This window comes from Osmia lignaria, chromosome 14 (assembly GCF_051020975.1).
Source record: "Osmia lignaria lignaria isolate PbOS001 chromosome 14, iyOsmLign1, whole genome shotgun sequence".
NCBI lineage: Eukaryota > Metazoa > Arthropoda > Insecta > Hymenoptera > Megachilidae > Osmia > Osmia lignaria.
In genome coordinates, this window is record NC_135045.1 from 11,268,729 (window position 1) to 11,284,144 (window position 15,416).

Here is a 15,416-nt window from a genome sequence, read left to right on the forward strand (position 1 = left end):
CGATCCTTGAATACACGTACGGGGCCTAACAGGCAATCGTTAAACAGAAAGGGAAGCCACGAGTTTGACCGACCTTTCTCAAACTTAGGGATCCATTGAGGAAGGAGGGCCAAAGGTCTTTTAATGGAGATGGGAAGAGAGAAAGAAGAAAGGAAGTAAGGAAGGAAGGGACACGATTTTGCGGAGGGTCGTTCGCTTTTTGCCCGTCTGAGATGTCGCCGGCAAATGTGCGAAGAAGGCTCTTCTTCTCGCGCGCCGTTTTGCGCCTAATTGAAAGCGACAGTGACCCACTTATACCACCTATGGCACAGATTCTTTTTCTTCCGGCGACGCTTGGAAAAATATGACAGCGATGACCTGGCAACAATTATTCCCTGTTTCTAACCATGATACTATGTTCGTTTAAACATTTTTTAAAATCATCGCGTGCACTTCATTTGAAATTAATGAATAAATAATAAAAATTAAAGCGGTCTACAAGTCTAAAGAATAACTTGAAATAATTTAAATTATATGTAATTTTGTATAATAAAGTTGTTGTTAAAACTAAAGTCTAAAAACTGATACAGCTAAAATAAGGTAGCAATTTTAAGCAGATTGTTAATTACAAGAAGTACGCTATTCTTTTTAACTGACTTCGAAAAAGGAGGAGCTTACTCAATTCGATCAGTATGTATATATATTTTTTAACAAAAATTATTGACATTGGGGTGAGTCAGTTCTCTTAAATATTTTCAAAATTCTTTTAAAATTCAAAAAATTGTGGATTTTTAGAATGATAAGGGTCCAGTTACGATTTTTGGAGAACCAGACCGATTCTGGACTTTACCTAGTTACACCAATGATCACTGAGAATAGTGTACAGAGTAGACAATGTACGATAAACACACACACAAATCACAGTTTCGGATGAAACCTCAAATGAAACAGCCATGAGTAGCACTACCCTCTGGAACACCTAACACTCGGTCAGCAAAGCCACAAATGGTGTCGATTTCTCCGAAACCACGCTAAGAACCACAATTGACAATACACCTACATTGGTACCGCAATTATTGCCGTTTCAAACATTTAGCACTTCGTAATCTAACGAAGGGTTAATAGATCAAACATGAATTAAACTGTCCTTCTTTATATGATCCTAATTTTTGTTTAAATTTTCTAAAGTAAATTTTTATAATTTTTCCTACCCTCTCTCTCTTAAAGCCAACGCCGCCTGTCCTTAACCGTTTGTTTCCAATTTTCCGGAATAAAAATGCAAGCTTTTCGTTCGCGATCGAGCAAAGGAGCAAGGGTGGAAGTATCTCGTGATCCAGCGGACAATGTATCCGTGTACACGTCCCGGGGTAATTACTATCGGCTAAGGAAGGAAGGATAAGGAAGAGCACGGAGAACCCTCGAGAGGCAAGGATCCGCGCTAACTTATTATTTCTTAGTGATTTTCTGAATTGCACTGGCCACGAACGAACGCGAGCAATGTCTTCGTGACGTAAACGAGATAATGGGAGAGCCACGCTGCTCTCGCATACCCACGATGTAGACATAATGACGACGCCAACTATAGGATTATAGTTGGGCCAGCAACTCTCAACTCTTTAAGCGGGTAACCGGGTGCATTTCTCCAGGGTGTATCGTAAAATGTGGACATAATTTCAATAATAAATTTAGGGCGAGCAATTTATGTCTTTGAATAATTATTTTTTTTTTTAACTGAGCTCTTTAAAAATGACCTAATGTGAATATTGCTTTAGGTTGATTTATATTACTTGATCGGACATGGAATAATTCTGTGCGAATAGAAATTTCAGAAATTTTCGATATCAAAGATTTACCAGCTTGTCCACACGAAGATTAAAATGCACACGAGTGTCCCTCCCTCCCACTCAATCTATCCTACGGGCAATTATGCGCGCATTTTGTCGGAGATACACGAATTCAGATACACGGTCGACGGCAATTAGTCCGTCTAGCGAGATTACGACTGCGATCAAATTGAATCAGGACTCGGCAATTACGGCAAATATAATAAGCGCGCTCGCGGACTGCTCGACCGAGCGTAATTATACCAAGCCAACGGGCCACTCTGTTCCTTTGTTATCTCAATTCTTAGTTACCGCTTCGATTCAACGAGGATATTGATTTTATCTAAACGTTTCGCGTCCTTTCATTTGTTCCTTTCGCGAAACCATCGAGTTAAAACATTTTAATTTTCTAAGCTAAGATCTGCTATAGATAGCCATCTTGATGAACCTGTAGTATTTAGGATTGAAAAATTTGATTAATTAATCTTTGTATGATTGTGTAGAATATAAAACCGAACTAAGATTTCTGGGACCCAGGACTATATTGACGGGCACTTTTGTTGATAAACTTGATTGCAAAATTGAAAATTCTAAAGGTAAAAGGCAACAGTAACAAAGAATTTAATTCAATATTTTTTGACATAGTAAGAGGGTGTTTAGAAGGGAGCAACAGCCCCTCTTAGACCTCCTCTTCATATCCAGCACTGGATAAACCCCACAATATAAATCTTTGACATAATTTCATAAATGGAAAAGCAAACCATTTACATTAATCAGGAATGCAATTAAGAAAATTCTAGGAACAAAATTATTTTTAACAAGTGCAATGAAATAAAATTTGCTTCTTAAACGAAAAGTCAATTAATTGTCGTTTTAACTTTTAAAATTCTAACGATAAGTACCATGTACTAATTCGATTTTCTGAAAAGACGATGTTCGAGCGGAGACAAAAGTCGCTGGGAACCAAATGAAAAATAATCTCCAGATCTACGCTCCAGCTTTCAAACACGATAATAAATGAAGGGCTGAGAAACAGTTAGCACAATTCCCTAGAGAAAGTGTATCTCCTAAAGGATCACAAGTCCAAGGACTTTTACGATTCCATCGATAAGGTGTCGACGAAGGTCCGTGGCATTGGATAGAACGAGAAGGTGTAGAAGGAAAAGGGTGGCCAACAGAGGGTGGCACCGAAAGACACACGAACCAGGCGAAAGAAAAAAAAAAAAAAAGAAAAAAGATAAGTACCTGTCGGGCATGGCTTTTCTCTTTGGTCCGCCATTAGAGCAATTTTAACGTCTTCTGAGAGCCACGCCGGTAAAAAAGCCGATGAGTCGTTGCGCTAGACTGAAGAATGATCGGAGAGGCGCCGAACCGCTATCCCCTCTGTCCCTCTGACATTCAATCTTTCGATCCTCCTTCTTTCTCTTCATCCTTACTCGAACCTTCTTCATTACCCGGCTCCCTCTCCTCGTTCAGCCCAAAGACGAGTTCCTTCGTCCTTCATCTCACCCTTTTCCAACTTCCTCTTTCTACCTTTGGTCCAGCTCGCTCTTCCAGGACTCGTTAGATTCACCCGAGGATTATGTTTCGTGCTATTATAGCTCTCTTCGGCGAGGAACACCCGCGCTTCTTCTCGTCTCTCTTCGTCCACCTCGCTCCTCGTGTATGCACAAAACATCGTCGTTTCTTCTGACCACGAAGAGGGCCGCCGGCGCTGATTGATAAAATAGTTGGCTCGTCAGCGCCGAGTGCCGAATAATTGGTTTGTCAGTCAAAGGTGATCGCGTGAAAGGATAATGCTTGTCAACGACGAGACTCGTCGTCGTACTGTGTCTACCAGGAGGTTGCTTTTACACCGTATCTTCGACACGGTATCCTGCGACACGTGCAGTTTTAACCCTGCCTCGTATGTTTCGGTACTTTACGCAATGGAATAGGATACGAAAAAAAGTATTGTCTAGTTGCAGCAATAGATATAGCACGAATTTGCAACTCAACAATAGTGTAAATAAAATATTACCAAAGAAAAATCCCCGAAGAGAGAATTCATTTTTGTAAGCCTGAATTGTATGTTTCAGTTGCTTGCACTTTAACTCACTATGCACTTATGAAACTAGTATTTCCAAGCTTCCAAAACTTTATAACTCCAACCTGTGATTTGAGTATCTATTATGCACTCGCGTGTCGTATATGTACCATGTATTATTAATAGAAAACATCCATTATAACCGGAAGTAATGATAGCACTGTCTTCGAGTGCTTCTATTTCCTACAACCCGACGATCATTGCACAATATTATTTATAATATTCATGTGAGCTTAGGTTTTCGATACAGGATATTTTTTCAACAGTTTAGTATCTTTTAAGACATTGACCAAGCATTTCTTCTGGTGACAGTGGTGAAACAATTAACGTGATGATTTACGTTTAAAGCTAAATTTACGTTTTGTAAATTTATACAAAATGACGTTTCCGAGTACGCTTAGTCCATCAGTTAGATATGGTCTTCATTTTATTGGTGTTTGGCCTGGAACTCCGTTGCCAGGGCTGCATAAATTGTGTTGGGTAATAGCCATGGTTTTACTTCAAACTTACCAATACAGATACATTATCCAACATTACCATACCGACAGTCTTTTGGAAATGATAGATAACTTAAGCATTGCTATGCCATTCAGTCTTGTGTGCATTAAACTGATTGTTGCTTGGACTAATCATGAGTGAGTTATATTCTGAAAAAAAATATATATATAATTAGTATAAATGAATTTTATAAATTCTACAATACGCATTTGACGCGTTTAGTAAAGCTAGGAAACCCTAGCCAAAAGTCCTAGTTACCTAAGTACTGATAGCTTGAAAATATTATTTCACAGTATACTTCGCGACATTTTATCAACAATGGACAAAGATTGCCAAAAATACGCTGCTATCGATACGAATAATCTGATATCGAAAACTGCACGTATTTCTTTATATTTTACAACTATAGTTATATCAAGTTACGTATTTTCTGCAATTTCCTACCTAACGGGAACATTGGCAATGAACGTCGGTGACAATTCAACTCGACGGCTTCTCTTCCAAATGGATTTGCCTTTTGAGACCAACGAATCACCCGCTTACGAGCTCGTGGTATCCGCACAATTTCTTCATCTTGCAACATCCGCCTTTACGTTTGGCGTGTTTAGCGCTGTTCTCTTAATGGTGGTGAGTATAAATATAATCCTGTACAAAAGTACCTCTCTCCTTTGATTTTAGAAAAGTTTACTTATCAAAGAAGAAAGAAATTTCTTCTTAAAATTGTTTAGAATTAAATTTATCATTTCCAGGTACTTCATGTAGGTTGCCATATCGACGTTATGTGTAAAGTGATATTGGATGATCCTCTCAAAAATAAGGAACAAATAAACTTTTTTATCAACAGGCATAATGAAATTATTCTATTTGCAGACAGAATTGAGAAACTTTTTACATATATAGCTCTTAGCCAACTTATGTCGGACACTCTGATCACTTGCTGTGTGGGATACCTTATTGTAATGGTAAATAATCTCTATAAAGTATTCCGGTCTAGCACGGTCGAGTCTGGGGTAACAGGTGCAGCTCGGCTGAGATAAGGAGAGGTTGTAAATTAAACCACGGCACTCTTTTGATGACGCTGGTGCTCGGTTCCACCATACTGTTTTATAGTTACATTTTGAAATATTGTATACAGTAAAATCTGGATATATGCAGCAGAAATTGGGACCCAGACGTTGCATATATCCAGTCGAGGTGTCGATTTTAATGTTGCATATATCCAGCCGAGGTGTCGATTCTGGGCATTTAATGTTGCATATATCCAGCCGAAGTGTCGATTCTGCGTCCGTGCACATCATTTAGACAGGCCGTACACCAAAGATGCATCAAACACGCAATATGCAACATGCGACGTAAGGAATTGTTTAAGAACATTGTTTAAATTTTTCAGGATTAATTTAATTTACGCAATTTACCAACATGTAACATTTACATTACGTCGCATGTTGCATGTTGCGTGTTTGATGCATCTTTAGTGTACGGCCTGCCTTATACATATGCAGCCGAGGTGTCAATTCTATGTTGTTTATTCTATAATTATTGTTTATTTATTCTGTTATTATTCTATTATTATTGTTAGCTTGTAAATTACTTTAATTTTCAATTGGAAGAAACTGTCCGGTTTCATTGAAATCACGGGCTGTTCCTAACATCATAAAGCACCTAATTTGCAGTCAATAGTTCAGAAGCATATTCAAAATAAATAAATAAATAAATGAATATAATTCAAACTATATCGTGTTTGGTATCATTTTAATCAGAAAAATCTCACAAATGCGTTAGTAAAAGTTTTATTAAGAAAAAATTAAAAATAAAAAAGTTTTATCGTTGAATTAGTATTAGTCACACCGATACGTTTCGGCTCTTTCCTTTCATCATCGGACCTCTCTCTTTCCGCTACTGTCTGTCCCTTTCTACGATCACACTTGGCTGGTCGTCGCATGTAATCCGAGATTCGACACCTCGCTTGGATAAATGCAACCACTGGGTCCCAATCTTGGTTGCATTTATCCAGGTTTTACTGTATCCAGCCAATCTTTCGTTGCATATATCCAGCTTTTACTGTAGAGCACGCTGACACTTTACTCGGTATTCGTTTATACGGTACTGATCTGGTGTTCCGGATCCTTATCTTCCCTTTGGGGATTTCACAACCCCATTGAATCTCGTTATTTCTCCGGTATGGATAGATTTACCTAACCTGACCTGAACGTATTAAGCGCATACGTGTTATCATTTCTTTAATTATTCAGCAGGCTTAGTGTTACTTTAGTATTCTAATTTATATAAAATTCGTATTACAGTCGGTACATACTGAGAACGGACTGCCTCTACTAATCAGATCTGTATTGTTCTATGTTGTTATTTGTTTGGAAGCACTCATATATTGTTTTTCTGGAGAATATTTAAATTCGAAGGTAATTCAATTATGCATACATATTACGTAAAATAACTACCAAAAGAGTCGGATTATTCGAACGTATATGTGTCGGGTACCCGACACATTCGATTGTCCGCACAACCCTGGTGAATAAGCAGATGCCCCAGGTACTCGAGCTTCGGGTGGGATCGGAGAAAATCGGGTAGGGTATGGGTGAAAGTCCGAAGGATACCGAATACTCGGCCGATTTCGCCCGACTTTCTCCGACTCGACCCGACCCGAGTTCATAATCTCGGGTACCCGTACATCCCTAATATATAATATTTAATATACCTAATACCAAAATTAAAATTCTCTTCATTTATAGAGTAAACTGATTGGGAATACGATATACGAAACTGACTGGTGTGATTTGCATCCGAGAGAAAGTCGACTTTTGGTATTTTTGATTTTAAGATCTCAAAAAGGATTTACGTTTACTTGTGGAAAATTTTCCACTCTTTCGTTGGAAAGCTTTACGAGCGTAAGCCACTTACATTATCATTTAATAATTTTAATCCTTTATATGCATAATAGTTTTTCACGAGTAAGTACTAAACATATCGCTGAAATATTTAAAGAATTTCTTTTTATGCATTGATACATAAAACATCGAATATGTGAAAACAGTACCTATATTATAATATTTTATACATAGAATATAAATACAGTAAAATAAATAAGAGTACCATTTTTTTGTTTATAGATTATGAAAATTTCAGCATCCTATGTGTCATTTCTTCTTGCAATATCCTGAAATATGCATAGTTTTCTTTCATATAGATAAATCTATAAATACTTTACCTGGTAAAATATCATTTAATAAACATTTACTATGATGTAAATCTACTTATATATAAATAGAACTGAGCTTAACATCTGTAAGTCGATAATTAACCACAATAAACTACACACGCGCACATATGAAACAGATAGACGTTTCACTGTCTTCAGTTTGGTAAAGTATTAAGTGATACTTAGGTATTCAAGTTTAAGTTTCCTAATGCGACGTTTCCACTAGCGATCTAATAAATTGTTGATCCCTCTGATTTACTATGCACTTGCGTGTCGTATGCACAGGGTACCCTATATTTTTCATGGAAATCATTCATCATTGCAACAAAGTTCAAATTGTGATTTCAACAACTCAGCCCTCGATTTCTGCTGTACCCACGGAATCGGTAATTACTTTATTATTTGCAAAATTTATGTGGACACGTGGACGATTGCAATGGGACAGCTGCCATAGGCATGTGCATCACGCAATAAGTTTTTTCGAAGCATTCAGTTTATCGCAGATCATTGTTCAAGCACGGTGATCGTTCAAGAATCCGCTAATGGTGACAGTAGTGATACCTACTAGTGAAAGAAAAACAGAAGATGGTTCGTATTTAATATGAGCCAGTGAATTGTAAAGGAAAATTTGAGGGGATAAAGGCAATGTAAGAACAGTTTTGTGTAAAATGAAAGTAACGAGTACAATTAGCCCGTCTGTTAAATATGGTCTTCACTTCATCGGTATCTGGCCAGGAACACCATTTCCAATGTTTCATAAAATTTATTGGATATTAATCATTGCTTTCTTTCAAACGTATGCGTACAAATATATTATCCAGCATTTTCAATCTGCAAGCCTTACAGAAACGATTGACAATATCTGTATCACCCTGGCGTTTACTCAGACGAATATCAAATTGATTATTGCATGGATAAATCAACAGTAAGTTTTTCTGGTTTTATTAATTTAAACAAAAATTAATATTCTGTTTTATATGCTTTGATACATGAAAATGTATTTCATTTGTTTACTCGTTTTCTAAATACCTTCAAAGTAGGATGTCTAAGCAATAACAATTAAATTAAGTAAACCGAAACCGTCAGATCCATTTATTGTCATAAGAATACGAAAAAGAAAATAATATTATTTTGAATAATATTTTATAGTGTACTTTATAAACTTTTATCAAAAATATGCTTCTATAGATATTAATAATTTGCTGTTGAAGACAGCTGGTTTCTTTTATTGTTTGACAACCACAATAGTTACTCTCTACGCGCTGTCTGCAGTTTTTCATGTTGCTGGTACTGCGGCAAGTTTAAGCAGTATCGAGGGGAACGAATCGCTATCTTTGTTATTGAAAATGGATTTGCCTTTCGAAACCAACACGTCACCAAGTTACGAGCTCCTGGTAATTGCACAATTTCTTCATCAAACGACAGGGGCTTTTTCGTTTGGTGTTTTTAGTGCCCTCGTCTTAATAGTGGCGAGTGTAAAATAAATTTGATTCGTTTCTAAAATTTTGTATCTAATAAAATTACTAATTGCAGGTACTTCATGCCGGTTACCAAATCGACATCATGTGTCAGACGATAATGGATGTTTCTCTCCAAGATAAAGAACAATTAAAGCTTTTTATTATCCGTCATCAGGATGTCATCGTATTTGTGGAAAAAATAGGAAAATACTTTACTTTCATAGCACTCAGCCAACTTGCTGTTTGGGCTTTCTTATCGTAATTGTAAGTAAAAATATGTATTTATAATTTGTCAGTTTATGAACAATTAATTATTCGTTTAGTTATATTACTGACAATCGATCAGTGCTAGTGGAGGAGTTCCTTTATTAATTAAATCCCTCTTGTTCTACGTTGTTATGTGGCCGGAGAATATCTCAGCGCCAAAGTTAATAAGTAAAATATTACCTATGTAAAATAGTATGGTTTATTGCTTGATAATTTTCAAACTGGAATTTTTGTACTTTGCAATGCATCAATCGAAGCGTTTCTTAATTCCTTACAAAAAAGTATGAAGATACTTGAGTGGAAAATTGATTAGTTCAAAAGATATCTTAGGGAGAAACCACCAGGCTTTTTCTGTCTCTCTCTTTTGCAATAATCAATTTTTGACCCAGGTGTTACATATTTTTTTATAGAGAATAAAAAGACGCTTCGTTTGACGTATCACAAAGTGCGCAACTCCATTTAAAGAAATGAAGATGATTTTGAAGAGTGAATCGCCTCCACTTCCGGTGCCTACATATTACGTCACTATTTAATTCTTTTCAATCACGTTTTTCTTCTGTCGTCTTAACCCTTTCGGTACTATCGCCGCCTATAGTCGGCATCCACGAAACAAGCTACGGAAAAGAAATTGATGTTTGATTATGTCGTAAATGTTTTGAATATTTTACTTAAAAGTTGGTTCAGGTCACCTTTTGCGGCTTACACTCCGTACAGTGTAATCCCTCTCGCGGAAAACTTTCTCGTCCAGTGAATGTACAACCGCGGCCAGCTCTTCCGTACCGAAAGGGTTAAAGCTATTTCTTGCTATTTTTAGAGTTAAATTATTTGTGAAACAGCATAGAAATGTATTTGGTACGATTTACATCCGAACGATAGTAAACTTTTAATTAAGTATACGTTGCAAATGAACAGCGAAGAAGTACGCGTATCCACGTAGTTGAAGACGCGCGTTGCCAAAGAGAGGAGATAAAATAATAAACGCAGAACGAACAACAGGGCTGTCTTGACGGACGAAGTTAGTCCGCGTCCAGCCGGTGTACATCATCATTCAAGCCGGTTCCAGCAGCGTCATACTTTCTCACGAAATCATTTTTAACATCGTCCGCACGGTGACACACGTACGCGCACACGTAAAGGGAAGGTGAAACAGCGTATCTCGACGATTTTGAACAGTACAAACATCAATTTCGTTCCCGGAGGCGTGCAACGCGGGACGCAAAAAGAAAATCCTGAAACGGACGTGGATCTCTACGTGGGGATCAGGTATATCCTGGAACAGGCCAGGGAGCTATCCGTCTCGGTCCCTCTGCAGAATGTTAGAAGATATATTATACTCGAAGAGGGTGGTAACACTTGTTTGATTCAATTCCAGGAACACGCTCCGAGGCGCCCCGTTCAATTTTTCTTCCGCCAAAGGAACTTCCCGCCTCTTGCGCGTATAACGTTCGTACATGTTCGCCGCTTATGACACCAATTCGCAGTCATTACGAGGATGTGATAAGAATACGATGCCGGTTAAATGAATCTTTCGGTAATTGATCGGTCTAGATTGCAGGGATAGCTCATTTTTCTTTCTTTCTCGTCGATTAACAACGGTGTTTCGTGTCCGGATCATTTCCGTGATCGAGTGACTCTGATGTTTCTCTTTTTCTTGCCCGTGAGAAATGGTTCGCGAGCGCTGTAACCAATTAGGACACGGAACAGATTCATCGAATTAACATGGAAAATAAATTTCTTTTCTTACGAAAGAAGTCGGTCTTTTTAATAAGGGACGTTCCAGGATAAATTAGGTATTTAAATTTGGCATCATTGTGAAATTGAGAGGAATATTAAAATATAGGGACAGTGAATTATTGAGAAAAAAGAAAAAGGATATTCACCTTAAGAAATCTCCGCGTAATACCTCCGCAGTTCAGCGTCAATTAAGCCTCGTTATTAATTTAACCCTAACCTACTTACGGAGCAGCACTTTCAAGGGTACCTGGTACAATACACCGAAACACCGTTTCGACAAAGCATGCACCCGAAATTCCGCGTTATTGCTCTCAAGCCGATTGGAGTTTGAATTACCAGGGTCAATAGACGGTCGATGCAACCTGTTGCGACAAAGTTCCTCCGCCATTCGGGTCCGCCCGAACAAGACCTTCCGAGAATGAAGTGGTCGAGGAGACAACAAGAGTAGGAACACGATTTCGCAATATGATGTCTCGTGACACCGCACGACCGTCGTTCTTACACGAAAAAAAAAGAAAAGAGATCGGGTCCGTAAAAGAAGAAGAGGAAAGAATTACAGGAGCAGATCAATGGGTCAAAGCTGTCGCAATAAAAATCTCACGGCTACCTGGGTGAAACGAGACAGCAGGGTAGGTGGCGATTTAACCAGCATGTTCAGGATCCGTGGCATAATCAGGATGCTAGAGGAACGCTACCTGGTCGTCTGGATCCTCGCCGAGGTGACGAAGAGGCGAGGAGGATAGAGAAAGAATGAAGAACGTGTGATGTCCGCAAGAAAGCGAGGGCAAAAGGTGTCGCGCGCGGTTCCTCACACGGGTCCACGGGCACGCGTTAGAATCCGATTGTGTCCCAGAAGGGAACGGAGAGGGAAGTGAAAAAAAAAAAGAAAAAAAAGAAAAAATACAGCAGCGAGTTGAAGAACTTCTGCCGGTGCAGAAGGAGACGGAAAAAAGGGCAGTGGGTCGGTAGGGAAAAGAAAACGGTTGCCGTCCGAACGAACCTACCTTACCCCTCGTCCTCGACTTTAATTCCTGCTATTATTGAAATACGTGGCTGCCACGTGCCACGGGGCGACTCTCTTCCTTCGCTACCGTTTCTCAGCCCACTCGGATCACGGCAAGGGAGAAGTTCCGCACGCGAAAATCCAGGCTCACAGGTGGAACGAAGACTTCGCCCCAGGTAGGTACCTGCCACCTCCTCCGTGGTCGTTCGCGATTTTGCTACGTAGATGATGGTCGTCCTTCCGGGGGTGTTAACCCCCGTAAAGGTGGAGTTGTCTGTAACAGATGAAAGTAATGAGAAATTAATTAGGTGCAGTTTAAAATTTCAAGCCTTCTACCTTCGACCACGCATTATTATTATTATAGTATAATAGTAATTTTATTTAAAATAATATTTTTCTATTCCTTTTTTTTTTTTAATGTTTAAGTATATATAGTTTGATAACGGGTGATATATTTATAGATCCTGAAAATGGTAAAGGTTATTAAAAAAACAGTAACAACTTTAGATAATGAATTAATATCAAATAATAATGGGGTACAAGTCTTTCTTAAGAATCATAAATAAATGATTTATCAAGTTTCAGCGATCAACTATCACACAGGATGTAGTGAAAGGATTAGGAGTGGTAGTAGGGGAGATACGTAAAATAGAGTAAAAAATGTTCTATTAACAAATGCATACTTCTTGTTTTTTAGATTTTTAACAAATCACCTGTCATTAATGTTGGAAAACATTCCAATGGAAATAAGAAAAATAATATGATCCGAAATGACTTTACACTTATTACTAACAAGACTTAAAATTTTTATTTTCAATAATCCAGGTTCGAAAAAATAATTTGCCAAATATTGATTAATATTTTCGATATTTTCCATATCCTGTGGGTGTCTATCATCAATATTATTAAGAATTTCCTGATTTACCCTAATTAAAAAGACTCAAAATGATAAGTAATAGAGAAAACAAAATATCGTGAAAATAGTGGAAGGAATTTATTAAAAATTCAAACACTAATTTCATGAAACCTTTAGTGGCACCAAGGGTGGTAATCGAAACGACATACCACCACCTTGTTAAAAGACACCCTGTACATGGTGCAGAAACCTGATCAGTTACGCAAAAGTTGCACAGGCAGCATTGAGTTACCATAATTAAAACGCATAACGGCGTTAAAGGAAACGCCTAAGTAGACTGTAATTGCAACATTCTATCGTTCTTGCCTCTCGGCTCGGCTCGAAACGCGACAGGATAATCCAGTTGGTAAACGGACGAGGTGCATTAAAGTTCCTACCCTCGCTTTTGGCTCTCTTCGTCGATAACGATAATGACAAACATTATCACGGAAGTTTATCAATGCAAACACGCGTCGCCGCAAACACTAGATTAGATTCACTCACCGAGTAAATTTTCGAGCAAGTTTATTCAGATAAAGAAAAGAAAAAAAAAAAGAAGAAGAAGAAGAAGAAAATAAGAAATACCTCGATAATCGACTCGTTTCCCAGCCGCAAAAAATTCTATCGTCACGACGAACCTGCTGATTATCTTAATCGTCGAAAGAAAATAAAAAAGAAAAGAAAAATAGTTACCCTGAATGATTTACAACGTACGGGATTAAATCGAGTTGCAGTAAGCATCATCACGCACATGCTCGTTTTGCGGGTGCGACTACAGATCACCGATAAACACGATCCCTCCATACCTCGGTGTCATAATATTACAGCCATTATGGTAACAACGTTTTCCTCGCAGCATCGTTGCGTTTAATGCTTATGCATCGTGATTTGTGATCTCGCCTCGCCGCGGACGACCATGAAAGGATCGTTGTGCAAGTACAGCAACAGGGTTGCTCCGTAAAGATAACTTGTAGCAACCGCTCGTTTCTTAATGCAGTTGTCAACGAGATAGTATGTCAAGTGTGAATAAGTATGATTTAAAGTGCTCGCTGTTTATATTTCTTCTGATCCGTGTTATTTGTGAAAATTATGACCGATATACTTTTTAGATCGTCAGTGGAACATAGTCGGTAGAAGCTCTTTCAATTTTTTCACTAAAATTTGCATTTGAATTTCTAAGGGAGAGACTTTCACATATTAGAAAAATAGTATATCAATATAGAATTTGGAAAAGTAGAATAAAAAAGAATTTAATATGAAATGTTGAAAATCTCAATTAGAGTACACAGTATTATAATTTTAATATTGTTTGATAAGTGTACAGTATCGAGCATGATAGGATTTCCCGGAGAAAATGACGATAAATAAATTTATTAATCAATGAATTTATTTGAACAATTATTCCAACAATTATTTTACTATTTATTTGTTTCCCATCTCTTAAAATTTTGGATTCTACAAATGAATTATAAAACTGGGGAATGATAAAAGTAATAAAGCAGTGGTAGTAGATTACAAACCATGGAAATAAAAAAATAAAAAAACATTTCAGGAATAATAAATAAAATAGTTTTAATACAGAAAAGGTATATGATCCTTGAAAAATCCTTTCTTCTCCAAAGTGTATAATCACTTAAATTTATATGAACAGGACATACTTTTTTTTATGTTATTGAAATTTTTTAATTTCAATTTCGATGGTACGGATTTATTAAAAAAATTGAGAATCACTGACCTAGGGGTTAATATGTTTTCTATTCCTCGTTACATACTTCAAATAGCATAATGCAACCAATAAAGATGTTTCAGTATAACTATTTAATCAGCAGAATTATCTCATCGGTCATCGTAAATATCGTGACAAGGATTCATTAAAGAAGTTCATTACACACGTGCTAAGTACCGCGCCATTGTCTCGCCGTGCCTTCCCGTGAATAATACCCCGTTGACGCCATAAACGACAGTTTATGATGTATCAGTTAATAGTCTTCTCCTAGAAGGGCACTTAGGCCCGGTACTCGTAGCCGAGTGGACGGCGGCCATATATTTTATTCATGAATCATGAGGAACACCCCACGATTAGGCAGGATGCTCATGAAATCGGTTCCTCCTTGTAATCCGTAACGACGTGTTTATACCGTCGCCGGAGAAACTTTCGCACGATTTCTCGGGAAAGGTTTCGGCTCTTCTTTTTCATTTTTTTTTTTCTTTCTATCTATCCTCAGGATGGCTCGTGAGGTCGAATTTACAACGAGACTATCGACCGATCCTCGCACGCGGCGTTTTTGAAACATCATCGAACTCGCTCCCGCCTCGAGACTTTTTATATTCCTCGTAAAATTCGATGATTTTCGAAATTTATGGTTATACGATCGTTTCCAGTTTAATCGTTATTAGCTCTGCAATTTGTATATCGTGTTTTTTGTGATTAGCAGCGAAAATAACTAACGGCGGGAG

General features: G+C 37.8%; 2 protein-coding genes across 2 annotated transcripts; both read left to right on the forward strand.

The window, feature by feature from the left end:
• The first annotated feature begins 4,181 nt into the window (after positions 1–4,181).
• LOC117609038 (odorant receptor 67c-like) lies at positions 4,182–7,562 on the forward strand. Its single transcript, XM_034334874.2, has 6 exons — positions 4,182–4,523; positions 4,680–5,013; positions 5,136–5,348; positions 6,690–6,803; positions 7,134–7,289; positions 7,512–7,562. Exons 1-6 carry the CDS (start codon positions 4,267–4,269, stop codon positions 7,560–7,562), a joined length of 1,125 nt encoding a protein of 374 aa, XP_034190765.2. The 5' UTR covers positions 4,182–4,266.
• A 476-nt stretch (positions 7,563–8,038) lies between these two features.
• On the forward strand, positions 8,039–9,322 carry LOC117609067 (uncharacterized). The gene is made up of 3 exons (XM_076691998.1): positions 8,039–8,464; positions 8,750–9,069; positions 9,134–9,322. Exons 1-3 carry the CDS (start codon positions 8,269–8,271, stop codon positions 9,320–9,322), a joined length of 705 nt encoding a protein of 234 aa, XP_076548113.1. The 5' UTR covers positions 8,039–8,268.
• Positions 9,323–15,416: the final 6,094 nt, after the last annotated feature.